The 27,591-nt window shown below is 41.2% G+C and overlaps 2 protein-coding genes across 4 annotated transcripts; one reads left to right on the forward strand and one right to left on the reverse strand.

Annotated features, from left to right (window-relative positions):
* Positions 1–1,028: 1,028 nt before the first annotated feature.
* mmab (metabolism of cobalamin associated B) lies at positions 1,029–10,261 on the reverse strand. 3 transcript variants are annotated; one of them, XM_060907843.1, is made up of 12 exons: positions 10,112–10,261; positions 8,086–8,255; positions 7,486–7,681; positions 7,274–7,379; positions 2,590–2,654; positions 2,366–2,459; positions 2,216–2,273; positions 1,916–1,988; positions 1,709–1,806; positions 1,482–1,546; positions 1,290–1,349; positions 1,029–1,171 (listed from the first exon to the last, which is right to left on the reverse strand). In XM_060907843.1, exons 2-12 carry the CDS (start codon positions 8,245–8,247, stop codon positions 1,063–1,065), a joined length of 1,086 nt encoding a protein of 361 aa, XP_060763826.1. In that variant the 5' UTR covers positions 8,248–8,255; positions 10,112–10,261; the 3' UTR covers positions 1,029–1,062. The 3 variants fall into 3 exon arrangements, with proteins under 3 accessions (XP_060763826.1, XP_060763825.1, XP_060763827.1); XM_060907842.1 differs by having other exon boundaries at positions 7,274–7,403; XM_060907844.1 differs by lacking the exons at positions 7,274–7,379; positions 7,486–7,681; positions 8,086–8,255; positions 10,112–10,261 and adding an exon at positions 3,228–7,265.
* A 3,258-nt stretch (positions 10,262–13,519) lies between these two features.
* On the forward strand, positions 13,520–23,232 carry mvk (mevalonate kinase). The gene is made up of 10 exons (XM_060907846.1): positions 13,520–13,845; positions 14,406–14,553; positions 14,648–14,795; positions 15,161–15,316; positions 15,537–15,640; positions 16,894–16,939; positions 17,088–17,178; positions 21,515–21,634; positions 21,976–22,129; positions 22,363–23,232. The coding sequence occupies exons 1-10, from the start codon at positions 13,744–13,746 to the stop codon at positions 22,512–22,514; spliced, it is 1,221 nt and encodes a 406-aa protein (XP_060763829.1). The 5' UTR covers positions 13,520–13,743; the 3' UTR covers positions 22,515–23,232.
* Positions 23,233–27,591: the final 4,359 nt, after the last annotated feature.

Consider the following 27,591-nt stretch of genomic DNA (forward strand, 5'->3'; position numbering starts at 1 on the left):
GCTCGGCTCCGCAGGCATCCTGCGCTCCAAATCACTCCGCCCTGAACAGCGAGTGCCCTCTGGAGGGTGCGCACTCCGGCCCTGCGCAGCTCACACAGCGCGCGAGTGAAGTGAACAAGCCACGATTCGGGACTGAGCCGCTGTGTGTGTGATCCCAGCGCAGATCACTTATTACTTGCAAGTGGAAGGATGGCAAGCCTAAAGACAATCATAACTACACAATGGGCAGTATTTGCATCAGTATTTGCAGTATTTTCATACTTTTATACTCTTTAATGAAAGGTGATACAAGGCGGAAGTCCGCGCCGTTTTTCAGCAGTCGCGTCACATGACCAACGCCAGCGAATCAGGAAGGTGGATGTCACAGTGACGTTGTCCAATGAGACGCCAGCTAGAGCTCAGCACAGCGTATTCGCGTATTCTGAATGTTTACACAGCACCGGAGCTGATACGATCTGGATTGAATACGTGGACGCTGGCGGATTCCCGTTTCCCCGCTTTTTCAGGGGGGTTAATGTAAACGGACAGTGCATCCGCGAAGAAAACGAGACAGATACGGTCTAGTGTAAACGTAGCCTGTGTGTCAGCCCTGTGATGACCTGGCGACTTGTCCAGGGTGAACCCCGCCTTTCACCCGTAGTCAGCTGGGATAGGCTCCAGCTCGCCTGCGACCCTGTAGGACAGGATAAAGCGGCTTGAGATGAGATGAAGATTAATGCATGTACTAGACCAATGGTTCCCAAACTTTTGGTCCGTCACCCCTTAAAATAAAGCAAAGTCTACCTGGGACCCCTAAACACGAGCACAATCTCAGTACAATCCTACAGCCAGTGATGTTTAGTCTTAATAACAATGACTTATTGTACTCTCAGAGATCAGCCTGTGAATGTTCAGACAGTAAACATGTACAGAAGTCAGTTATGCAAACCCAGTGTTACAGCGCCACCTAGTGTTAGAGTGAAATTAACACCGTCACGTGAATCAGGAGTGAAGTTTTCAGAGTCAAAACACTGATTTAGAGACACACACAGAGGGAATTTCACTATTTTATTAAAATAAAGTTTATTTGTGATTTGATGTGGAAGTTAATTCAGGTCTCCTGTAGATCCTCTCCATGTTTCCTTCTTTCATAGCTGTGTATCTGGCCAGCATGAACAGATAATCACTCAACCTGTGTAATAAACACAGAACACAGAGCAGGTAGAGAAGTGAACATTAAAGGCTCAGCAGTTCTGTTTGTTATAAATCTGTGTTAATGGAAGATTTTTGAACAAAATCCTGAGTTTCACCTGTTGAGATATTTGCTGATGTCAGGATCGGCTTCACCTGAACGCACTATTGGAGCCACGCTGCAGAGAGAGACAGGAAGTGACACATGTGAACCAACACTGACCTCATAATGATACCTGGAGAAACAATATGCATGTCTATAGTGTGTGTGTGTGTGTGTGTGTGTGTGTGTGTGTGTGTGTGTGACTGACCAGCGCTCGGCCCGGCGACACACAGCTCTGGCCACATGCAGGGCGGCGCTGCTTTTCCCCCCAGACTACAGAAAATAATCCACAGTGAAAGGAGGAGAGAAGAAAACAAAATACAAGAACCTTTGGTACTAGAAAACTGGAACTGTGCTTGTTTCACTGGCCACCGTTCCAGAACCAAAGATTCCACACATCACCACACACAGTTACAGATGTATGAACGTGCTTACAGGCAGTATGAAATGTGTAAGAGGAGGAAGTTCATCTGTGTAGGAATCAATCCAGCTCTCCAGCTCTGTCACAGGCTCACTGCTGAACTGGGTCTTCTCTGGTGTAGAAGGAAAAACGCTGAAAATTACACACTGCACATGTTTTTGTTACTCTAGCTGTTTCTCTCTCTCTCACACACACACAGATGCTACACATTGGATACACACTTATATGGCTCTCACGCGCTGATGAACGAGGAGTGGCCATGTTCGAGCCGACATCCTGCAGAACACACTGGATCTGGAACAGGAAACGACAACGCTGCTGTCGGTGGTATTCCTTATAGTGGTCATACACATCTAAACACACAGCCTTATATACGTGTGTGTGATATACTCTCATATTAACACTTGTATTACAATATTATTACTAGGACCTGATTAAATATCATCACTACCCCTGCGGGATAATGGAAACTACAACAAGGTATAAAATTAACCTCACACTCGATCACCAAACTCACACACCTTGTCTAGCTGATCGGTGAAGTCATGTCCTTTCTCGAGGCAGAACTCTCGAGCTAGACTAAGGAGGAAAGCATGTTTATGATGAAGACTTTGGTACATTACTTTGATCATGAGGAAACAGATGAACGTGTGTGTGTGTGTGCAGTTCACCCGATGGCAGATGAGAGCTCGTCTGTCGTCCCCAAAGCTTCAAAGATACGATCCTCTTTCGGCCGCCTCTCTCCTGTGAAAGTGCTGGAAAATCCTTAAAGAATAAAACAGACACACTTTGAGGCTGAGTGTGAAATAATGCCTGTGTAAATGCTGAGGTTGAATGTGTTCATGTCTTTGTACAAAATGAAGAGAGAGAAAAGAAGGCATCAGAATTGTGAAACCTTTATCTCCTGTTTTAGTGTAAATCTTGGGAACCGGCTGATCTCGCTCCGGCTTTGTGCCAAAACTCAGACAGGTGAGAAAAAAAATTAACAGGTTAGACAGACACGGTTAATAAAACAGTCATAGTTCAGCAGTAATGGTTCTCTGTTTGTGACCAGAAGATCATGAGTTCAAATCCCAGAACTGGTACAGAGACACTGTAGTGTAGGTTTTTCCACTTCTACCTACTAGCTGGTTTGTCATTAGTACCTTTTTTTTTTTTACTCACAAATATGCAGATGCTGGAAGTTATGAATTGATGCTAGTGACTAAACAACCTTTCTTGAATGTCCAAATGTCTATGTTTATTTAATAAAACTGTTTTAATGCTCAGTGTATTATTTTATTTTGATTTGATTTGTTTTAACATGATTCCTGTGTTCACCCATAGACAGAAAATCATTAGCTAGATCACTTCAGCTTTATGTCATTTACTGTCGATATTATTATTTACCGCGATATGAACCTGTTACTATAGCAACTAACGACTCGAAACACCCTCCGTGACCCGGAATTCGTGACCCGGATGCTCATTCGGATTGTTAGCCAGTTAGCGAAAAGCACGATGTTATGATATTAATTATATTTAGTTGGTTACCTTTTGAGGTTTCCACACAGAAGCTGCTGTGACTTTAAACAGGTTATTAACTGAAGCACACAGGAGCGATGTGCGGGTCGCCACAGAGCCAACGACGCCATTAAATTATATCTGCAGTGTATAATGCAGTGTGAGCTCAAATCCAGAACATTTACTACCGTTAATAAGGAAATCTGAAGAAAATGTTTCCCACGATACTGTAAACTAAGCTTCAATACCACTACACAAAAAAGAACATTCGCAAATCGGGAAACAGACAATGTTTACACTGAGCACATTTGGCCTTCGTGCTACCCGTAGGTGAGTGGGCGGAGTCTGCGGGCTTGCGCTTCAACCAGAACGCCTAGGTAGTGTGTAGCATCCTGGCCGCCATTTTGGATGTGTTCCAAATCGCAGGGGGAAAAATCCTGTGGAATGCAAGACTTTCGTATTAACAGTGAATTAGCGACTGAAACGTTTCTTCAGAACACTCTCCTTTCCACAACACCACATAAAGTACATTTTAGTCACGATTATGTAATTTATCCCTCACTTTTATGAACAAACGGTAAGGCAGGAGGAATAGATAGCACCAGGGGATCAGAGGACTGACAGAAATTTCACACAGGGTACAGAAACCCAAGGTTTAGTAGCTTTCCTACTTTAGTGTGTAGGATTAATGCACTGTTTGAGTTCGTTTTCAAAAATTAAAGGAGGTTTTATGTGTGGAGAACTTTTTATTTATGAATATATAAAGATATATATGTTATTTCCCAGCTGGGAGGTCCGTATGGTGAAATACCGTGACCGAGGTGTTGAAAGTACTGAGCGAGGCGCTCTGGGCCGAGGTCAGTATTCAAGGCCGAGGTCACAGTATTTCACCATACAGACCGACCTTAAGCTGGTAAATAATATATTTATTTTTTTTCTTTACCAAATTCTAACAGAAAACGAGAGCGCCCGAAAGGGAAAACCAAGCCGAGCCGCCATTTTGAATCCTCATTCACGGCTGTAATGCAAATCGCTTCCTCCTCGGTATACAAGTGCACTTCCATGGCAGGAAAAAAACTACATTTTGCCACCTATGTAGTCCCCTATTTATACAAATAGGAGTCATTCAGGATTCAGCCATGGTTTTGCTCGGCGTTAGCAAGTTACAGGTTTTAGCTTTCTCCTGAAATGTTTTCTTTAATTTTGTCTTCCTCAGGGTAGTAAAACTCACTTTCGCTGTGAACACTGTCGTTATCGCTATCCATGCTGTAAAATTAATGCTATTTTGAATCCTCATTCACAGCTTCCTCCTCGGTATACATGTGCACTTCCATGGCAGGGAAAAAACATTTTGCTGCCTACGTAGTCCCCTATTTATACAAATAGGAGTAATTTAGGATTCAGCCATGTTTTTGCTCAGCGTTAGCAAGTTCCAGGTTTTTAGCTTTCTCCTGAAATGGTTTCTTTTATTTCTTCTTCCTGAGGGTAGTAAAACTCGCTTTCGCTGTGAACACTGTCGTTATCGCTATCCATGCTGTAAAATTAATGCTATTCTCCTGAGAAATGCTGGCAAAAATGTATAAGATTTTTGATAATCTTATAAATAAATCTTGTTAAAAAAAGATAAATGTTGACAAAAAAATTCTACTATGTTTGTTGTTGTTGTGAACGAGCGAGTTGCCAGGGGTCCGTAACCGGGGTCTGTAACTGGGGGCCGTACCGTAGGATACAGACCCGCTCGCCAGCCAATCAGAGCGCAGGATTTGGACCGTGAAAAAAAATATTTATTAATGAATGCGGTTTTACAAGCAATAAAATCAGATTGATGATACACTGTTGATTTGTCTTGGTAGAAGAGAAAGTAAAACAGCCTAACAATACTTTATCGTAAGAAAGAACTTTTCACTGTGTGTTTTCAAAGACATTAAAAGTGTTTTCCAGAGACATTAACATTAAAAAGACTTGATTAAAATATCTCTCCCCCTCCCCTCCATTTAAAACTTGGACTAATTAAAAGTAGCTAAGGACTTAAAGCATGTTAAAATTACTGTATTGATATTTTCTGTGTGATTTCGTTCATTTTCCTGGCAGGTCTGGTTATGTTTTACATGATGCTCTGGACTCTTACAGTTATGCTTTTATGGCTGAGGACTACAGTTGACTTGCTAACTTTAGGACTGCGGTTGTTATGAACAGTTTTGCATTCAAGTTTCCATCAGTGAAGAGTTTATAACATCAATGAAACTGACAATGTTAAAAATGTTATAATCACGTTGTCGGTTATCACCCAAAGGAAGATGGGTTCCCTTTTGAGTCTGGTTCCTCTCGAGGTTTCTTCCTCATGTCGTCTGAGGGAGTTTTTCCTTGCCACCGTCGCCACAGGCTTCATCATTGGGGATAAAATTAGCTCATGTTTAACGTCATTAAAATTCTGTAAAGCTGCTTTGCGACAATGTCTATCGTTGAAAGCGCTATAGAAATAAACTTGACATGGTTGGGGGGGGGGCACAGTGGTGTAGTGGTTAGCACTGTCGCCTCACAGCAAGAAGGTCCTGGGTTCGAGCCCAGGGGCCTTTCTCTGTGGAGTCTGCATGTTCTCCCTGTGTCTGCGTGGGTTTCCTCCGGGTGCTCCGGTTTCCCCCACAGTCCAAAGACATGCAGGTCAGGATAATTGGTGGCTCTAAATTCACCGCAGGTGTGAATGTGAGTGTGAATGGTTGTGTGTCTCTGTATCAGCCCTGTGATGACCTGGCGACTTGTCCAGGGTGAACCCCGCCTCTCACCCATAGTCAGCTGGGATAGGCTCCAGCTTGCCTGCGACCCTGTAGAACAGGATAAGCTGCTACAGATGATGGATGGATGGAATACATGGTTGGAGCACCTGGTCAGCAACTGACGCCAGTCACTAGTAGAGTGAGACATCAGACAGTATGAGTAATGCAGAGCAGCACAGACGCTGAGGACTGATATGTGTTTTTGTTACTGTTCCTTCAGGCAAGCTGCTCAGAAATCATGATCAAAATGAAATATGAAAGTAATATAACATGTAAACGCCTTAAAATGGAGATGAGTGAGTCTATAGTAAGGTATATATGGCGGGAGATGCTAATAATATTGAAAATGAGCTATGAAACTGTTTTCTAAAGTGAGAAATGCGGAACAGTAAACAAAACCACACACAGTGATGAGAGTTTGAAGCTAGCCCTTGTTAATGTATGATGTGAAAAGGTTTAAAAAGTCTTTGTGCGTGTGTGAATAAGCAGAGGCTAATGATACAAATGCTAACCACAATAAAGTTGTGCTCGAGGAATACCAGAGTTCTCTAGAAGTTCAGGGATTACATTAATTTACCAGGAGAATTGAGGATCTGATCAACCAGATAAAGTCCACAGGCAAACCAGTTTTCCAATAATAATGATCTGTGTTTATATAAAATGTCTGTGAGGAGAACACTGCATTTATAAATTTAAATTCTGTGAAAGGAGCACTTGTTTGTGAAAATTTGACAATTTTAAGGGATTTTTTTTTCAACATTGTGGCTGCAAAGTAAAAGAATTGTTGGTTTAAAGAATGGGATTGTATATTATTATCAGCATATCAGAATCAAATGATCATGTGCATTAAAACATATTAATGGATTATCCCTCACTGATTTAGTAGATTTAAGGAATGTTAACAGATAACAGACTAGGCAAGGATACTGGATAAAGTTAGCAACACAGAACATTAACCAGGAACAGTGTATTAATTGCAAATTCCGTTCTCTTAATGGCATTTCATCCAATGTTTTGGGAATTAGGGAAAAAATTTCCAACCATGATTTATTTGCAGGGTGGGGAATAAATACGAGTTAGATATAACATTGTCGAGTGGTGGGTGGAGGGGGTGAAATAAGGATATCCGTTTTAGAGTATGAGCTAACCTTACACAATAACAAAGAAGAGATCCACAGTATTTTTATGTTACATCACTATTGACGTGGATTTAGAGCAAATATCTGAGACTCCTAAAGAGTAAACAAACATGTAACCGATTGGGTCGAGTGTTTTTGGGCTTCAGGATTCTGTTGTTGTTACCTGTCTGGATTCTGTTGCAGCTCCTCACTAGCCATGTCCTCTCTTTCTTCACTCTCACCGTCCCTTCTCTCAGTCTCCACACCCCTTCTCTCTGTAATCTTTGAAACTGATGTAAGTAGAAAACACGGCACTGTTCATATTTAAATTATTGAAAAGATCACTTCAAAATAAGAAGTGTTACTGTAATTGTTAAGAGTTCATCCTGATTGTACCTGTGTTGCCTTTAGCACTATAGCTGTGATCAGCAGTGATGGGTTTTATATCGACAGGTCCAGGGGTGCATCGGGGTGCAGGGGGCCTCCTCTTTTTGACCACAGGGCGATATAGAAAGATGGTAGGAACAGCATCTGCTCTCAGCCTAGTCTTGCCCTTTTTGGTCTTGACAAATTGGTCTGCCTCAAAATGTGCCTGCAGAGTGACTTGAGTTTACTTCCAACACACAACAACTCAGATTTTTTCTCCCCACATACAGAACAAATCCCACAGCACAGTGTTAGGGAGCACTTTATTCTTAGTGGACATGTGTACACTCAGTCCAAATTTTAAAAGACAACCAAAAACACAAGACAATTTTCTATGAATTCACATCACATCAGTAACTGATTTGGGGAGGTGTTGATGATCACAGCTAATGAAGTTCCATAAGTTAGGTTTGGGGAACAAAGAGCACGCCTCGTCTCCTCGGGCAGTTTCCTGTCCAAGACTATATATGTGTGTCTAACCTTACCTCCTCTGTCTTTTTACTCCTTCAGCACAAGAACAACAGGGGGATTCAGTGAAAAAGTGTAAATTCAGTGTTGGAATTTGATTACCTCACATAATTTTTTGTTGTTATAATCTTTAGTGATGGTAAGATTGCTCCTGCTGACTTGAGCCAACCATTTTTTCCTCCTCTCCACATCAGTGGGGAACCCGTACATTCGCACTCCTTTCTCTGAGCGATTGGAGCATCCCCACGCAACACAGCAAACCATGCTGGAGACTATATACAAGGACAACACGCAGGAAAGGGCACAAAGTACTCGACATGATATTCATGTTTCTGAGTTTATTAGAAATTTATTTCATGAATTCATGACAATCATCGATAGTCGTATGTTGTTCCAATTTCCAGCCAAGAATTTCCTGAAACTGTCTGAGATCGACATGAATCACATGACGATCAAAGGTTTTGAACTGAAGTTGACGCAAGTTGACCCTGACACAAAACCAGGGCCATGGAGAGAGAGAGAGAGAAAAAAAAAGTGTCAACAGAAGTTCAAAATGCTAGATCGTGACATGATCGTGTCTTCAGATCATTCCAGAAAGTTCTTGGCTGGCAATCTGGATATGTAAATACAGAGAGACAGAACTGTAATCTTTTGGTATTTAGTAGTCAATAAATGCATTGACTTACAATATTTATATAGCACACCAGTACAGCAATATGTTTTAGGTTTTTTTTTTTAAAATAATTATGTTCTCTTTGAGGATTAGTGTGAATAGCCATCATTACCTGTTTTGTTGACCTAAGACTAATGCTACATTGGGTAAAGAGTGTTTGTTTATTGCTTTGAAAGCTTTTTTAAAAATTATTATCTTACTTTTTTATTATTATTATTATATGTTCCTGGTTAATGTTCTGTGTTGTTAACTTTATCCAGTATCCTAGTCCAATCTGTTATTTGTTAATGTTCTCTAAATCTTCCCTAATTTCGTGGGGGATAATTGATCCAGATGTGCTGATAATTAGTGGTTGACTGATTAATCGGGCTGATTGCCATTTTGACATAACCAGCATTGGTTGATACCTACACTTATAAGGCTGATAAAACAAACAAAAAGAAGTGCCTATAAACAGGCGGCCTGTCAGTCTGGCTGCTGTGGAGCAATATTAGTGCCCCCTTCGTGTCAATTTCACCATTCTACAGGCAGATATTAGTGGGTGCTGTGTGTGAAACATTTCAATCCTGGATGTATCGTTACCTGAAAGAAAACATTAAGACTTAAATTCCAAAACTGAATATATTTAATTGGCCACTCCTAATAAAATGTACAGTCTATTGACTGTCTGTATATTTACATTGATTCTGGTCTTTTAGTAAGATTGTGACGAGCGAATATCGCTGCTTTAATAGCGTTAACTCATCCAGTCAGTGTTCTTACATCTGCTCTGAGATACTTAGAAAGCATCAAGATTGTTTTCCACTTCGTTTCCTCACTAGTTTTATACACTATCTGTGATTTACTTGTGTGTAATGAGAGATGGTGATACTTTGAAAGGACAAAAAAAAGAATCATGTTTCCTCGACATTGACATGGGAGCGACATGAGAGACACAAACAGGTTGCTGGAACCTGGATGGTGTTCATTCTCCAGGATTATAGCGACAAAAGACAAGTGACTGAGCAGGAGTGCGAAAGTGAGGGGGGAAGATATAAATACTGAATGATGTGAGACAGCGAGACTGTAACGGTGAGATTCTGCACAACACGAACAGTGTGTTTTTTTTATTTATGTATGTTTACAAATTTTGTTCTCTATCAAGTGCACTAAAACTTTATTCTTCTTTCATAATTTTTTTTTTACAAATTTGATTTTTTTTATTACCTGTGGACAAAAGTTGATACATGTTTTTAATTTAATAAGTTTACTGCAAAGTGCAGATCTACTTACAGACAACAGTTAAATAACTTAAATGAAATTAAATTCTGTCTATTATTATTATTACATTGTATTTTATCAGGTACAAAAACATTAATATCGGCCGTCCTGCTCAGTAAATATCGGTATCGGCCGTTGAAAAACCTGTATCGATCGATCTCCTGCTGATACAATCCGAGTCTTTAAACATCTTACCCTTTAAAAGTGAATCACAAACACTGTGTTCTGCTGCAGCTTTACTGCGCTGCTAGGATTTACTGCTAACTTCCGGGAACTATTGAGAGGCTCCACAGTCCGCCATTACTGAGAAAAAACGGTCAGAATCAGAGAGAGACAGTGAGTGGGTCAGTGTGTATGTCTCTCTCTCTGTGTGACTGCTCATATTTGGCCTTTTTTGCTATCCGTAGGTGAGTGGGCGGAGCATGCCATTCTGCTGGTTCTGTTCTAATCTGCGGTCCTGCGCTTCAACTAGAACGCCTAGATAGTGTGCAGTCTCCTGGCCGCCATTTTAAATGGATTCTAAAGTCGCAAAAGCCCTGTAAAACAGTGACCGAGTCCGCACTCTCATGCTTATAGTTACACCAGCAGCGAGTTAGAGACTAAAAGTTTCTTCAGAATTCTCTTTTTTACACAACACCACTTATTTTAAAAACTAAATTTCATAGCCGGTCCTTTTAAAATTCCACATCTCTGTATTCCTTACATTGTTGTAAAGTGATTTATTTTGAGAGAAGTGAATCAGTTTATCAGGCGCCATTTTGGATGGCGGTGTTTACTGTCCGGCGGTTCTGAGACCAAACTGCTCTCTGAAGTATTGGTGGGACATGGCGATTCATTTCCGCCAGTTCGTTCATGTCGGTCAGTTCAGCAAAGAAATTCGTTCGTTCAGTTCGTTCACTCGTTCATTTTGATGACGTCACACCAAAGCGGCACAACAATGGCTGTCGTCCGAAGTTTAGTTCATCTTGAGTGAACGAGAGGCGGCAGAGGTGCCATCCACAATAGATTCTCATACATTACAATGTGCTTGAGAAAAAGATGGAAGAAAAACATTATCCTAGCATTATCTGAAAAAGACTACATGAACAAAGCTCTGAAAGTTAATTAAATGTAGATGAGAATAAAGCTGTTTTTATATTTATTATATTTATTTTAGTAGAGCCATGGTCTGCCGGCTATGCAGTTGTTCTCTCAAACCCATTAAGCAAAAAAAAAAAAAATGCTTATTTAACAGCAACACTCATTTCAGAGAATAAACTTTCTTTCTTCCCTCTCTGTATCTTAATATGTTTTTTGTATTTTTGTATAAGCTACTTGACACTTTAATTTCCCTCTAGGGATCAATAAAGTTACTCTACTCTACTCTACTCTAAACAACTTTACAAGTCATCGTATTCAGGCCAGTATGGCAGCAGGCAGGCGGGCTGCTGGCTGTTCGTTCGTTCACGAACTGCTGAGCTCGTTCGCTGTGAACTGCTGTATTGCTGAGTGAGAGCTCTAAATTGTAAACTAAAGACCTGGCATGTGTCAACGCTCTGATAATAGGGCTCAGATAGCCCTTAAAGAAGTAAAGTGGCGCTGCTCTGCACAGATCAAAATGCAAGTTGGACGCCCTTCTGCTACTGAACAGATCCTGCTGATTCGCCAACGACCGAGAACGAGAGGCAGCGCGAACTAGTTCTAGTCGTTTACTTCGAAGACTCGTTCAAAAAGAACGGTTCGTTCGTGAATGACACACCACTACTCTGAAGGCTTTTGACGGATGTGGAGGGAAAAAACCCACAGAAAATCAAACCTGTTCTGAAAACTTTAATGACCCAGGAAAGTTTCTGACTGGGTGTGTAAACGTGACTGATAGAACATTAGGCCATGTTTACTTTAAACGTGACAGTTTCAGATGAAAAGTACGGACTCGGTGTGCAAAGGCGTTAAAGTTGTTTGGGCATTTTTAAGAATGACTGGCTGGTCTTACACATACAATTAGCTTCCTTTCTTTCTTTTTATTTAAAGTATTCACACCTCAGTTCTGCAACACGACACATCACTCTAGACTTTTCCAGTATGTGTTCTCCGAAGGAAACATCCTTGACATTGAGAAGCACCTAGTGCGGGTCATCCTGGCCGCCATTTTGGACGTGTTCCAAACCGTGTGGAAAAGCTTATATAGGGAATCGTGAGTAAGCAATCTGGCTCCATCTTGCGGACGCTGTGTGTAACTGCATAATAAATAAACAGCTGGGACTCAACGTCTCCCGCCGCTGCTGACATTTTAATGTAGATTCGTGAGTAATATTCTGAAATAAACACAACAGATTTTGTCTGTAATTTGTAGAATTTCACATATTAGTAACTCTTTAAATATACATGTTTCTTATTGTATTGTGTAATAAACTGTATGACACTTTGGAGGTGAACTAAACAAAAAAGAGACACACGTTTCTTAACGTGTTTAACGTGTTTTCTTTCTCTCCCCCCCCATCTGTCCCTCTGAGTTACATGTTGATCCTGGGATTGAGATGCTGGCCTCTTCTGCCCCTCGGACCTGCTTGATCCATCCTGGTGCCCTGTGTCTGGTCGGAGTTTTATCGCCCCACTCCTGTGAAGGACGGCCCCATGAGGACAGTTGAGGGTTATACCTGTTAAAAGTGTTAATATTATAGTCAGGCTGTCTGTTGTTGCCCAAATGAGGATGGGTTCCCTTTTGAGTCTGGTTCCTCTCGAGGTTTCTTCCTCATGTCGTCTGAGGGAGTTTTTCCTTGCCACCGTCGCCACAGGCTTGCTCATTGGGGATAGATTAGGGATAAAATTAGCTCATGTTTTAAGTCGTTCAAATTCTGTAAAGCTGCTTTGCGACAATGTTTATTGTTAAAAGCGCTGTACAAATAAACTTGATTTGATTTGAAAACTTGACGTTTCTGTAGATTTATAAATCCTGATTACTCACAACAAACATTATTTTTAAGACAATGCTTTCAAAATGCAAACATTTAGATTGTATAAAAGGGCTGTACTGTATAATTAAATCGTCCTTTAATGTAGGACTCCTGAAGCTGAGCTCAGGATCAGGGTTAGAAGAGGAGATCTTCAACACAAATATTTATATCAATGGTACATATTTTATATTAAACCACTAACTGACTGGTTTCACTTTACAACAACTTTTATCACCACATTTATTTAACAAAATATGTACACGAAGAAATTAAAACTTTTATATGTAAATTATTACATATATTTAGTTGCATTTTACAATGTCTTTACATTGTGTGTAAACTGTTTTTATAAGAGTAATGACATTAATAACAATTATAATAATTAGCATAAAAAATAAACGGAGATCTTTATTAATGAACTATATTTTAAAAGTAAGTAATTATTTATTATTCATGTTTACATTTTTAATTTCGACTCAATTCACGGTGCCGTAAACACACAGGTTTGTCCTCTCTTGTTCCCCGTAGCTGAGTGGGCGGGAAGAGCTGTCAGACGACTGATGACACGATGTGGCAACCTTCTCTCTGATTGGTCAGTGTCCGTCCGTGCGTGTAGATCCTGGTTCTGATTGGCTGCTGAGCGGCGTGGTTTACTTCTGAGTCAGTGTTTAAGGAAGTCAGAGGGTCAGAGAGGCTCTCGGTCAGAGAATTAGCAAAGTCATTGACTTTTTATTTGTGTTATTTTAATCCACTGTGGTTTAATATGCATAAAAATATATTTTAGGATTAATTCGGGACATGGGCAGTGGTCTATAAACTGAACTTTTACTTAAAGTGACAGATTTTGTTTTACCACCTGTATTAGTGGTTTGCCGGAATGTGGGTGGGTTTTTAATGCTAGCTCCTTCTCCAGACATGGCGCCTGTTGAGATGTGTTTAGTTTCAGCTCCGGGGAAAGTCATCCTGCACGGAGAGCATGCTGTAGTGCACGGGAAGGTAAAGGGTCCAATTAAACACACCTCACTCACAGGTGCAGATCGGAACCTGCAGCTCGAACTTCAATAATGTTACAAGTGTGATGTGATGTTCCGCCTCTAGAGGGCGCACTTGAGTCATTTTGCATGAAATGCAGCTCTTTCACAATGTTTTATTTCCTATTACCTGTTTTTATTAGCACGAATATGGATATTTTCACCCAAATATTTTGCTCAGAGGGGCTCAAACATCCAAAATCTCAGCACAATCTGAAAGAATACAAGTTTATCCAAGAGCAGGGTTTATCTCCTGCCCTGTGGAAGTAAAAGTCTTCTTCACTCCTAACCTATTCAGAGACTTCCACAAGTAACAGAATGTGTCTCTGTTGAGTCCCAATGTCTTCTACACTCTTAAAAGTGTAAAAAAAAAAAATGCATAAAGTGTCTGAAACTTGTTAGAGACATGAACTTTATCAATCTGGTTGATTTAAGAAACTCTTTTCTTTAAGAAGATTTTTCTTCAGTTTTCTGCTCAGGTTAAAGATTTGTTAAAACAGCGTTCCTGTTAATGTTCTTAACCAGGCTGCGTTGGCTGTGAGCTTGAACCTGCGCACGTATCTGCGACTGCAGCTCACGTCTGCAGCTGAAGTGTCCATCAGTCTGCCCAACATCGATACGTTCCTGAGCTGGGACATCAGTGCGCTGGAACAGTTACTGTCTCACTGTAAAGGTAGAGCTGATAAACACACACGTATCTCTGTGTGTGTATGTACACTGTTGTATCTCTACAAGAACTTGTGTGTGTTCCTGCTGATGGTGTGTAGTTGAGTGTAGGAACTCCACAGAGCTGGACACTGAGCTCGTGAGGAAGCTGAGGGAATTTACAGCCATCGCTGATGGAGCCACAGACACCAGCAGCCTGGCGGTGCTGACCTTCCTCTACATCTACCTGTGTGTGTTCGCCCACTCAGAGTAAGAGTTCGTCTGCGTCAGACATCATAACGACCCTGTGCGTTTATTTTTAGTAGACTAGTTTGAGTGATGTGACAAAATATGACATCATGCTACCAGAGAAGCTCCTGCTTGTGTAAAAGCTCTTCCTTGGGCAGAAGAAGCTCCTGCGACTCACTGATGGCCCTGTTTGCAGTTTGTAAATGTTATTAAAATGATTTCCCTCTGATGTTCAGCTTGTTCTGTTTTAAAAAAGAATGCATCAAGGTTGCAGTTTTCTAAAGTTGGGTGATTTGATTAAACATTTAGTGACAAGTTCTGCATTCATCACATAACGTGTGTGTGTGTGTGTGTGTGTGTGTGTGTGTGTGTGTTTTTAACCGCAGAGTCCTGCCCAGTCTGAAGGTGTGTGTGTGGTCTCAGCTACCTACAGGAGCAGGTTTGGGGTCCAGTGCTGCGTACAGTGTGTGTGTCTCTGCTGCTCTGCTCACTGCCAGTGGAACCATCAGCTTTCCTCTCTCCAAGAACCAGCACACAGCCAGGTCTCTCTCTCTCTCTCTCTCTCTCTCTCTCTCTCTCTCTCTCTCTCTCTCTTCTCACACACACACACACACAAGTGCATACACTCACACAATGTTGCTGTATTATTAAAAAAAAAATTATTGCAAATGAGACTCCGTTACTCCTTAAGTTCAGTCACGTGCTCTTATTGAGTAAGAGAAACCGAGGTGTGTGTGTATAAACCTCCTGTGTGTGTTTCAGGTGGAGTGAACAGGAGCTGGAGCTGATCAATAACTGGGCTTTTCAGGGTGAAAAAATCATACATGGCAACCCATCAGGAGTCGACAATGCTGTGGGAACCTGGGGTGAGACTTTTTTTTTTAATTTAAATCTTAAATTTGAAATAAAATGTCCGGTCTGATAAATCCAGCTCCAGTTTCCATTCCAGTGTATTGTGATTCTACATAAAACAAACTAAATCTCAGCTTTGGGTCATCAGTATTGAACACGTACATAAAGGACACGGGCGGCACGGTGGTGTAGTGGTTAGCGCTGTCGCCTCACAGCAAGAAGGTCCGGGTTCGAGCCCCGTGGCCGGCGAGGGCCTTTCTGTGCGGAGTTTGCATGTTCTCCCCGTGTCCGCGTGGGTTTCCTCCGGGTGCTCCGGTTTCCCCCACAGTCCAAAGACATGCAGGTTAGGTTAACTGGTGACTCTAAATTGAGCGTAGGTGTGAATGTGAGTGTGAATGGTTGTCTGTGTCTGTGTCAGCCCTGTGATGACCTGGCGACTTGTCCAGGGTGAACCCCGCCTTTCGCCCGTAGTCAGCTGGGATAGGATCCAGCTTGCCTGCGACCCTGTAGAAGGATAAAGCGGCTACAGATAATGAGATGAGATGAGATATAAAGGACACGACTTCACACACGTTTGACCCAACACCATTCTGATCAGCTCCAGTTATATGATCACTGATGCAGAGAGATTTTCATACAGTTTCTTAAACAATTGTCAGACTTTTAGTCTTTTGAAATCTTTTAAGTTTCTTTTTGCTCAGACTTTAACAGTCTGTAGATTTAGGCAGTGAAATGTTCAAAAAAAAAAAAAAAATCAGTCACATGTAATTAACAGGTCATAAAATGTACAGGTTTGTTTCTTAAATTAAAAACATCCCAGAACAAACAAAGACTTTACAATAAAAACTGCAAAAACAAACCGTCTGAGTTGTTTTAATCCTCTCAGTGACTGCTGAGGTTTGATTCGGTGCTGAGACGCGCTGCTTTATTCTGGAGACGATCTTTTCTATCTGTAACGTTATAAACTGTTCATCAGTAACGTGTTTGCTTTTAAATTCCTTTGATGTAAATTGACTACGGGGAAGAAGCGTGTCTGCAGTATATCACTGATCCACTGGGACTGTAGACTGAAAGCACTTCCTGCTGAGAAAGTCTCTCTTTCCTGTTTTAATAAGGAAATATGATCCAGCTGCAAAGCTTTCTGGGTAAATTCTGCTTCTAAAGCTGACAAATTAACAGAACAGACTTTTCTGCTTAAAAGCGACAAATGTAATGTTTTATTTGCTGAAGCTTCGCTGTGTGTGTGTGTGTGTGTGTGTGTTGGCAGGGGGCTTTCTGCGGTACCATGCTGGGAAAATGACTCCCCTGAGCAGGTAAGCGTACTCTTCATCTCCAAACGCACACAATCTCAAGGACAACATGTCCTCTGCCTTTTTTTTTTATTTTTAATTAAATGGTGGAATAAACCTGCTTTATCACTGTGAGACAATACACTTCAATTTAGTGTGTGCGCTTGCGCAGAGTGCCCATGCTGAGGATCCTCCTCACCAACACTAAAGTACCGCGCAGCACCAAACTCCTTGTTTCCCGAGTGAAGGACAGGATTAAGCAGGTGAGTCATTTTACTTCTTAAAGGTTCTTCACTCGTTCTCCTGAAGGAACCTTTAAAGGTCTTTAATATAAATACAGAAGTAATTTATAGAAAATCATGTGCTCTGATTGGTTGATAAATTCAGGCCATTTCTTGTTAATCACCTCGAGCGACTCGGCAAAATGGCGGCCAATCGCTTTGTCACCATAAGTGAGGAAGAATTACAAACGATGAAAGAAAATTCTGTTCCTTAAAGCACTAAAGATGATCTGAAGTTTGGTCTAAAAATATTCAAAGGTAAGGTGGAGTTGTGATTTTATTTTATTAATTTCAAAATGAAGCATTTTTATGATGATGATGCCCTTTATCAGGGTGGCCGCGGGTCCTTAAAAGTCTTAAATTTAATTTTCCCAAAATAAGACCATTAAAAGTCTTAAATTGTCTTAAATTTCAAACCCCGTGGTCTTAAATTTTTAGTCTTAAATTTATGGAGATTTTACTCAGTCATATCGTTAAAATGTGGTACACTTTGGATGGGGAAAAAGTTTAATTGTTTTTGATGCTCACAGTTCTACCGCGCAGGCTCCGAATCCACCGGTTGCTAGACACACGCGTGCTTGACAACCACTCAGTGCCTGATCTGTTGATGGAGGGTCGTCCGAGCCACAATGGGTAAATGTAAATTTAATGATAACTGGCTGCAAGATGCAAAATACTCGTGGTGGCTGAAAGCTGTACCCAAAGATGCCAGCGAGGTATACTGTGTAGCATGCTGTAAGACTTTTAAGTTGGGCACAGTGGGGATAAGAGCGGTGGACTCTCATATGAAGAGCGCCAAGCACGTTGCTTTTGCTAAAGGCCGCGAGCATCAGCCTCAAATATCCGACTTCAGCGCTGCCACCGCTAACGGTCGTGGAGAAGAGGATAGATCTGCGAGATGTAAGAGAATATTGTGTGTGTGTGTGTGAGACGAGTCATGGAATCCACGGACACATGTCGGCCGAAACAAATCCGAGAAAATCGCAAAAGAAGCATTAATTAATGCTTCTTTTGCGATTTTCTCGGATTTGTTTCGGCCAACATGTGTCCGTGGATTCCATGACTCGTCACTATTGCGTGCATGTGAGAGAATAGTATTGTTTGTGTGTGGGTATCGTTCCAAGTGTTTTAAGAAGTGCAAGTGAGCGTACCTTTCAAGTGAGTGAGCCGAAGTTTCAGGTGTATGTGCATTCACATTGTTTAACTGTTGTTTTCTGCATTGTTGTTTGACCAAAGATGGAATTGAACAATTCTGCTTACAATGTGACTCCCCAAGCAGAGAAAATAATAATTAAAAAAAAAGTTGCATTGGACTCTGTGTGTGAGACTTCATTCACATTTTCACATTGTTACATTGGATTCAAACGTTGTGACTGCATTCTGATTGTCACATAGTTACAAGTTGATCCGATCCTTATATTGTGTTCCGAGTGTGTGAACGCCTGTCAAGGAAAAGAAATGAAGTACTTCTACTACAATAGTGTTTTCTGGTGAATGTTTACAAGAACAATAAGTTACATTAAATTATATAGTTTTTTTTTTTCAAAGGAGTACGTTTTTGCGTGACTTTAGATTTGGTCTTAATTTTTTTTGGAACATGGTATGAAAAAGTCTTAAGTCTTAAATTTAACTTGGACAAACCTGTAGACACCCTGTTTATTGTCACTAGTCACATGTACCAGCGAAATTAGCCGTCAACCTGTCCGTATATATACAACATACAACTGACATAGGGTAGACAGGACAGGAAGACAGGGATAAAGATTAAAAGGAAACACAACATGAGGAGAGATAAGGAAAAAAGAACACCCCCCCCCCACACACACACACACGCGCACACTATGCTCCTGTCAGGAGTACAGTGTGGGAACATTTAAAAAACCTTTGCACATAAGCACACAACAACACAAGTACACTTTAAACACGGGACTTGAGGGGGGGAATGAGGGGGGAAGGGGAGGAGGTAATCCAGCGCAAGCAAGCAGCCGTCCGCTCCTGCAGCCATGAAGGCGCTGGTCACGCACCCGCTTGTCACACTGGGGGTAAAAATGGCGACCGCGGAGAGTTAGAGAAGGAATGCGAGAGTGTCTCCCGGCAGTGACCTTCAGGGGGAAATGTTGCCTCAGCAACGGCCTGAACCAAGGCCGGTGCTGTCTCAGGGCGCCGAATGTCGATAAGATATGAATTGTTTGGTCTTTCCAGACGCAGTCTTTGCACGTCCACACCGCTCGTCCATATCTGTTCATTCCGTCCATTCTATTCAAATTGATCTCTGAAAAACGTATTCCTTGCAAAGCTGAAAGCTGCTCCGAGATAACAACCATTTTGTGGTTAAAGTTCTGAATGTCCACAGTCTGAGTGCCAACAGCTTTGCCCACCACTCCAATCATATCGGGCAGCTTTGTGGGGCTTTGAACAGCTGTCACCGTTGTGTGATTTCCTCGATATACCAGGGCAATGCCTAATCCAATCAGCAAAAGTCCTGTAATCATGGTTCCGATGTGACTTGGCGTAGACAAGTGACACACATCTACACTGCACTGTAATTACATTTTACATACTACTCTAGAAGATTGAAATAATTCTTAAATTTGAAATAATCACCTGTGTATTTATACTAAAACAATTGTCCACCACAGGCTCAGTGAATATTGGGGAAAAAATAATCAAGAGGAAGTTTCTATTATTATTCACTGATATTCACTCCACAGTCGGTGAATAATTGTTAAATGTAGAACCTTACAACAGGACGTTTCCCTGTTAGAAAGGGCTCTAAGTGGAAGCACGGTTCTTAGTGTGTTTAGTGTACAGGTGTGAGTGTATATTTTTATAAAATCTAAAACTTAAGTTTTTTTTTTTTTTTTTGGGGGGTTGTTCCTCTGAAGGAACATATAAGGGTTCTGTTTAGAACCATACAACAGTGTTGTGATATTAGAAAGGCCCCCCCCACCGTCAGGCCCGTTTCAAGCTATTTGGGGGCCCTAGGCAAAGGGGGATCTGTGGCCCATAATTATCCCCCCCTCGATGAAAGGCCTTATGGCCGCCTACCCGCTGAAGACTTAATAAATAAACATCACACATATTGTAATCATTCTTACGATTTTTACTTAATAAATGAACTCTTTACATTATTATAAATAATTATCAAACCCAATTAAACACAAGAATAGACAAAATACACACACACACACACACACATATATATATATATATATATATATATATATATATATATATATATATGTATATGTGTATATAAAAATCAAATATGAAAATAAGACAAAGTAATATAAAATGTGCAAATAACAACACTAAATATTTACAGTATATACACAAGTAGAAATAACTTCAAATGGTGATTAAATGATTACAAACATGAATAAGAATCTTAATAAGAACCAGCACACACAGAAAAGTGCAAAAGGTATAGAAAAACATAATTTAAGAGTACACAACTAGAATCATGGGTAAAAATGTCTAAAACTGCTGCCTGTGGGCTTTGGCTTCAGCAAAGGCTGCCACAATACCCTCCATGTCCAAATGTGGCACATATTAGAATTTTTAGCCAGTCCTTGCAAGTTTGTAAGCCTGTTGTGCATGACAACGTTTACATCACTGTTATAAACACAGTCTACAAGATAACTACCATTAACGTAAGCTAGCTACCAAATTTGCTTGTCGACCCGCTTGGTATTAATGAGTGTGTACATTCTCACTTACCAGTGTCTTGTTTTTTTCTGTCTTCCTCTTCCCTTTTCTTCTTTCTCTTCTGGCTCCCTGAGGGGTAATTTCGCTTCATATTTGATTTTGTTTTGTTTTTTTTGCCGCGGAGCTCTGCAACCACTTGACTGGACGGAGATGGGCATTGAGGGGTTGACAACAGACTGTCATTGCACTTTTCGGCCAAAGCATGTAGGGAGGCGCTGTTGTGCATTAGGGGGCCCCCCTTGGAACTAGGGTATTTAAACAAGTGTCATTAGGCTCTGCGCTGCCGCGCTCAAAAAGTTGTCATTGCCATTGAATACATAACCAGTCGTTCGGCAGCGGGGGCCCTTCGAGGGCTGGGGCACTAGGCAATTGCCAAGTCTGCCTACCTTGTTGCAACGGGTCTGCCCACCGTAGCACCCTTTTAGGAAGCTAAGAATCCCTAATTATCCAAGTATACCAAGAAGTTAGATGTTAAATACCTGACATGTCCTAGATATTACAAACAAATTAATCATCGATAAATTGGAGTTTGTACCAACACTGATCCAGTAAATACACACTATTAGAAAAAACAGTCTGCTAAGTGTGTGTGTGTGTGTGTATTGTGCAGTACCCGTCTGTGATGATGCCTGTGTTGGAGTCAGTGGATGCCGTGTCCCAAATCTGTGAGAGCACCCTTGTTGAGATGGCTATAGAGGGAGCTTCAGACAAACACTACAGCACCCTGGAGGTATACACATACACACACACACACACACACACACACACGTCCCGCTCCCCGAGAGTGAGGGCACAACAATGATGAGGACTGCTCTCAGAAGTACCAGTGTGTCCCAAATCATCACTGTGTATTTTAAGCTCAAACAAATCCGCTGTTACATGTTGCACATGTTAATTTTCCCCTCGTATACCATATAATCTAGAACACAGTAAACTGAGAACGCTGAACTAAAATGTGAAATAACTGAAAATTGTCCCAAAGATTTTACGATATGATTCTTCTTTTATTCATGTTTCATTTCTTTTCCCACTCATTTATCCTTTATATACACACATTGTTTTCCTCCTCAGGATTTAATCGACATCAATCAGCACCACCTGAACGTGATGGGCGTCGGTCACACGTCTCTGAACAAACTGTGCCAGGTCACACTCGCTCACAGCCTTCACAGCAAACTGACCGGAGCAGGGGGAGGGGGCTGCGCCGTCACACTCCTCACACCAAGTCAGAAACTTCACACACACACGAACCTGACCTTTTACTATAAATCAGTGCATTTCAACTGTTTCTGAAGTTCTGTAGTTTTGTCCTGGAGCTATAAGGTTAATGTGGCTTACAGTAGAAGTTTATAGCTACCAGTTTATCCTCTGGTTGGCTAAAACTGTCACCACTCCCCCTCACACTACTGTCAGTAATAAACACGCCATATTAACTGGTTCTTCACACGGTTCTTCCAGAGATAGACGAGCTCGTGGTGCAAGAAGTGATGGAGGAGCTGAAGCAGATTGGGTTTGACTGCTGGGAGACGAGTATCGGAGCACCGGGTGTCTGGATGCACTCGCCCACCTCGCTGAAACACGACATCCTCGAAATCCTCACCAAATACTGAAGATCTACTACACACACACCCCCACACACTATAGAGCTCGTGTGGGGTTTAGGACCCTGACCTTGGCCCAGAAATACAACCACGCGCCTATTTTATTAATTGCAGTCTTATTTTTTCTGATATAAAAATTTTTTTGTGTGTGTGAGTAATTATGAAATCATCTTGTGGGCCAAATCAAACGGTCTCGGGGGCCGTATACAGCCCAGAGGCCGGACGTTCCCTACCCCTGCTATAGAGGAGCATTCCAGCTTTACCAGCAGTATTATATACTGTATACGAGTTGTGATTACAGCATTGATGAAGGACAGAGTGGACACGTTTCGCCATGCGATAAGATACAGGAACGACATCAACCTCCAAATTTAGCTTGTTAGCTGTGTTTTTGGGGATAAATGTCATAGCTAACGTGATAGCTACTACAGTGTGGGATCTCTGATTTAACAAGACATTTCAAATTAAATCTGATCTTCAGATTATTATTATTATTATTATTATTATTATTATGTATCCCTTGGGAACATTAACAGCCAAGAACAGTTAGCAAGTTAGCCTGAAAGACAGCAAGAAAGGTGCTTTTTGGTTTTTCTTCTTCAAATTAGCAGTAAGATTAAGATGATGTGAGTGCTATGCAAACAATATTATGCACAATAAATGTAAATTTGAAATGATTAAATGTTAAAAGTAAATAATGTATTAAAAACCTATTTGATTAAAATAATTACTGTTACATGTAAACATCTTTTTAAAAAATGCACTTCTTTATTAGCATATGTGTTTTCACCATAAACATCATGTTGTGGAGAATTTTCCGATAACGCTTTATTCTTTTATTAAAACTTATTTTCTGTTCTGTCTCTAGAACACCTTCGTTCTCTGTAACCCATTTTAATATGCAAATGATCATGAATCGATGAATATGCAAAGTGACGCAATCCTGCGACTTCTAATGACCACGCTGCTACTTTCCCCGAAGACGCTCTTTAACAGTGGATGATAAGACCATTAACTGACTTTTATACACACACAATTCAGTTGAGTTTGCATTAAAGTATTTTTTATGAACATGCACTCGGATTCAGGTTTAGTTTTAAATGAGACAGTTGGAAGTGGGCGGAGACTTGATCCAGTTTTAGTTTGTGGCCATTTTCTAGTGAGCTTCATTGCTAAGCTAACACACTGTTAATGTGCAGGCTCATTATTTAAATATAAATCTCAGACAATACTTGTAAAAAGTGAAAACTAAGTCCGGAGGGTCAAAAGTTTCCTAGAAGCGACTGAACATCACACAGCCCTTCTATTACTCCTCTTGAGGTAAATCTGTCCGTCCTCAACCTCATCCTCCTCACAGCATTTCGGTGTCCTCATGCTGGATTCGGACTGTAATATAAACCTATAATACGGTGTTGTGTTGAAGCCAAAACTGGTTAAAATGTTTTAATGAAGGTTAAAATGGTACAGTTAGAAGTTTAAACGAGCCACTAACTGATCTCTGACTCGTTTATCTTTTAAATGCTAACTTCATTAGCTGTTTATTCTTGTGGTTCAGTCAGAAACACTAAACCCAGTCCAGGTTTTGTGTTGTGGTCTGCCAGAAAGCTGTGGATTTTACCCTCTCAGAATATCTATTACATGGTACTGGGGTGGCACTGTGGTGTAGTGGTTAGCGCTGTTGCCTCACAGCAAGAAGGTCCGGGTTCGAGCCCCGTGGCCGGCGAGGGCCTTTCTGTGCGGAGTTTGCATGTTCTCCCCGTGTCCGTGTGGGTTTCCTCCGGGTGCTCCGGTTTCCCCCACAGTCCAAAGACATGCAGGTTAGGTTAACTGGTGACTCTAAATTGAGCGTAGGTGTGAATGTGAGTGTGAATGGTTGTCTGTGTCTATGTGTCAGCCCTGTGATGACCTGGCAACTTGTCCAGGGTGAATCCCGCCTTTCGCCCGTAGTCAGCTGGGATAGGCTCCAGCTTGCCTGCGACCCTGTAGAACAGGATAAAGCGGCTACAGATAATGGATGGATGGATGATACTGGGGATATAGTTTACCTTTTAAAATGATTTCATGTTCATAATTGCACCTTCAGAACCACTTTTGTATCCCTAATTAGCTTATAGTCTGGAGTAGTACTTTAAAGCTGTACCGCCTTTCAGCTTTTTCAAGTGTAGGTTATGAAAAGAATTTTCCCGACACCCATTTATTTTTGTTTAGTGAACGAAAGCTAACAAGTTCGAATGACAGACTTCCAATTTTATTAGTTTTAAAAAATAAAACAATTAATGACTTTAAGGCCACATGGCCCTAAATTCTCTGCTATTTTTTCCTGCTTCACCATGACCCAATTCAAGATACTACATCATGCATCACGTGGTGGGCTTTCCCTGTTCACGCAAAGCATTGTGGGATACAAATTTGAAACAGGAGAAAAAAATGGAGGATGTGAGTATGAGAATGAAACATGAAAGACCGACTACAGTAACGGAAAGCAAGAGGAAGAAGAAAAGACGTTATGTTATATACGAAGGAAAGGAAACACAGGACCAAACTAATAAATATCGGCGCTCAGCGAGCACCTCGGTGTGATCAGCTGTTCGTTTAGTGACAGAATGATGGAACTGTCAGTGCACGCTCAAAGGGAAACCTGTAGATGGCAGTAATGCAACACTGTGGATGCCAGCTGCCGTAAAACCCAAAAGAAGAAGAAGGTAAACCTGCGCATGCGCACACGGACTTCCTTTGTCTGCTTGACTGCGCCAAGCAAGCGATTTCATGCACATTATTTGCTTTAATCCCCTCAAATTAAATAACTTCTCAGCCACAGAATGGCCTGATATTTTGTGAGATATTACAGAAATAAACATTTATCACAATCACCACATTTCAGAGCGAACTAAATTTCACCAATTTTATGAAATCGAAAAGCCATCTAGCTTAAAGTCACACCCTATATGAACCCTTCTTGGTAAGAAAGGCGTGTCCTGAAGTGTTTTATTCCTCTTACAATATAGCGGTTACAAATGAGAACTTCATAAAGAAAGACGTCATACTATGTCATACATGTCATTTCTATCTGTTTGTGGTTACATTTAATGTGGTGGAACATCTATGAAGCAAGTTAGTTCCTGTTCTTACTTATGTTATAGCAGCTATAAACAGTTGTTCCCTCACCAGCTTCTCTATCTTTTTGCTCTCAAAAAAAAAAAAAACACAGCTTATGTTACCGAGAAACCACACCATGTGACCTCCTCTGCCCAGAAGATGTCTGAAAACTTAAAGTTACAGCTTTACCTCTGACACTGGAGACTCCTTCCACAAAACATGCATTGATGGGTTTCAGCAAACCTTTCACAAACCCAAGGACGCTTTACACAGGAGTTACCAAAAAAAAGAAGCCCACACTAGGAAGAGTAGTGTGAGGTAAAGAGGAAAGTTTTCAAGTTAGCTTTGAAGGAAGAGAGAGTGGAACAGTCACAAAGTGATTGTGGTAATGAGTTCCAAAGTTTAGGAGCAGCAACACTGAATGATCTGCCACCCATAGATGCCAGTTTAAAACATGGGACAGTCAGAAGTCCAGAGACAGAAGATCTGAGGGTGCGGGAGGGACAGTACAAATGAATTAGCTCACAGAGATAGGAAGGGGCGAAACCATGAAGAGCTTTATAGGTTAAAAGCAAGATTTTGTATTTAATCCGAGCGATAACTGGCAACCAATGCAGTTGCTGTAAAACAGGAGTGATGTGAGCAGTGCGCTTGGTGAGTGTGAGGACTCGAGCTGCTGAGTTTTGGGTGGACTGCAGGCGATTGAGCAATGTGGCAGGGAGACCATAAAAGAGAGAATTGCAGTAGTCAAGCTGAGAAAAGATAAACGCATTGACCAACATTTTGGCATCAGTTTCAAAGAGAAGAGGGCGGAGACGTGCAATATTGCGGAGGTGAAAGAAAGCATTCTTAGTAATTAGTTTAAAATGGGGTTCAAACATAAGGGTGGAGTCAAAGAGAACTCCAAGGTTTTTTATAACTTGGGAAGGACTTATAGACACACCATCAACATCAGTAGTGAAATTGGAGAAGTTCAGAACCTGTCTTTTGGTACCTAGTAATAGAACCTCCGTTTTGCTAGCATTAAGTTTAAGGCAGTTCTTATGCAACCATTGCTTAAGGTCAGTGATGCAAGTCCTTAGCAGCTGGACAGAGGCTATGGAAGGGATGATAGTGATGTAGATTTGAATGTCATCAGAATAACAATGAAAGTTAAGGCCATGGTTATGAATAATCTGGCCTATAGGAGAAACATATAATATAAAAAGAAGGGGACCAAGGACAGAACCCTGAGGCACACCTTGAGCAACAGTAACAGTGGATGATTTATGAACACCAACAGAGATGAACTGTTGCCTGTTTGCTAGATATGGCTGAAACCAGGCTAAAGCTAAGCCAGTAATACCAAAAGAAGATAGTCTGGAAATGAGTCTGTCATGATGTACAGTGTCAAAGGCAGCTGTGAGGTCCAAGAGAACAAGGACGTTGAGATGACCAGCATCAGTTGAGAGCAGGGGGTCATTAACAACTCTGTAAGCTAGATAAGAGAGCAGATTCAGTGCTATGCAGATTGCGAAAGCCTGACTGAAAGGGTTCATAGAGATCATTACGAGCAAGGAAAGTATGAAGCTGAGAGGCTACAACTCGCTCCATTACTTTAGCTAGGAAAGGGAGATTAGAAATGGGTCTGTAATTGGACAGTGAAAGAGAATCTAGACCAGGTTTCTTTAGTATTGGTGTAACTGAAGCAATTTTGAGGGAGATGGGAACAGTGCCTAAAGCAAAACACTGATTAATCATATGAGCAATATAAGGGGAGATAGCAGATACACAGGATTTAAGAAGTGCAGTGGGTGCAGGGTCCAGCAGACATGAGGAGGAGGAGGACTTAGTCATGATTTCCGATTTGATTCTGTAATGCAGATGCAAAATAGCATTGTTCTACAATATATCATATAAAGTGTATACAGATTACAGATTAGATTATGTACACAAGCAACAACTAATAATATTTGTATTGCACTCTTTGCAGCAGTACCGCGAGTTGGCC

This window comes from Neoarius graeffei, chromosome 24, assembly GCF_027579695.1.
Source record: "Neoarius graeffei isolate fNeoGra1 chromosome 24, fNeoGra1.pri, whole genome shotgun sequence".
Taxonomy (NCBI): domain Eukaryota; kingdom Metazoa; phylum Chordata; class Actinopteri; order Siluriformes; family Ariidae; genus Neoarius; species Neoarius graeffei.

Excerpts from the sequence above, each read along its gene's own strand:
- mmab (XM_060907842.1), bottom strand. The coding sequence starts at position 8,247 with ATGGTTTGCTGTGTTGCGTGGGGATGCTCCAATCGCTCAGAGAAAGGA. Across the intron at positions 7,404-7,485 it reads TAGTGCTAAAGGCAACACAG|TGCCGTGTTTTCTACTTACA; the intron begins GTACAATCAGGA and ends AAATATGAACAG. Across the intron at positions 1,172-1,289 it reads ATCAGCAAATATCTCAACAG|GTTGAGTGATTATCTGTTCA; the intron begins GTGAAACTCAGG and ends TTTATTACACAG.
- mvk (XM_060907846.1), top strand. The coding sequence starts at position 13,744 with ATGCTAGCTCCTTCTCCAGACATGGCGCCTGTTGAGATGTGTTTAGTT. Across the intron at positions 13,846-14,405 it reads ATGCTGTAGTGCACGGGAAG|GCTGCGTTGGCTGTGAGCTT; the intron begins GTAAAGGGTCCA and ends GTTCTTAACCAG. Across the intron at positions 14,554-14,647 it reads GTTACTGTCTCACTGTAAAG|TTGAGTGTAGGAACTCCACA; the intron begins GTAGAGCTGATA and ends GATGGTGTGTAG.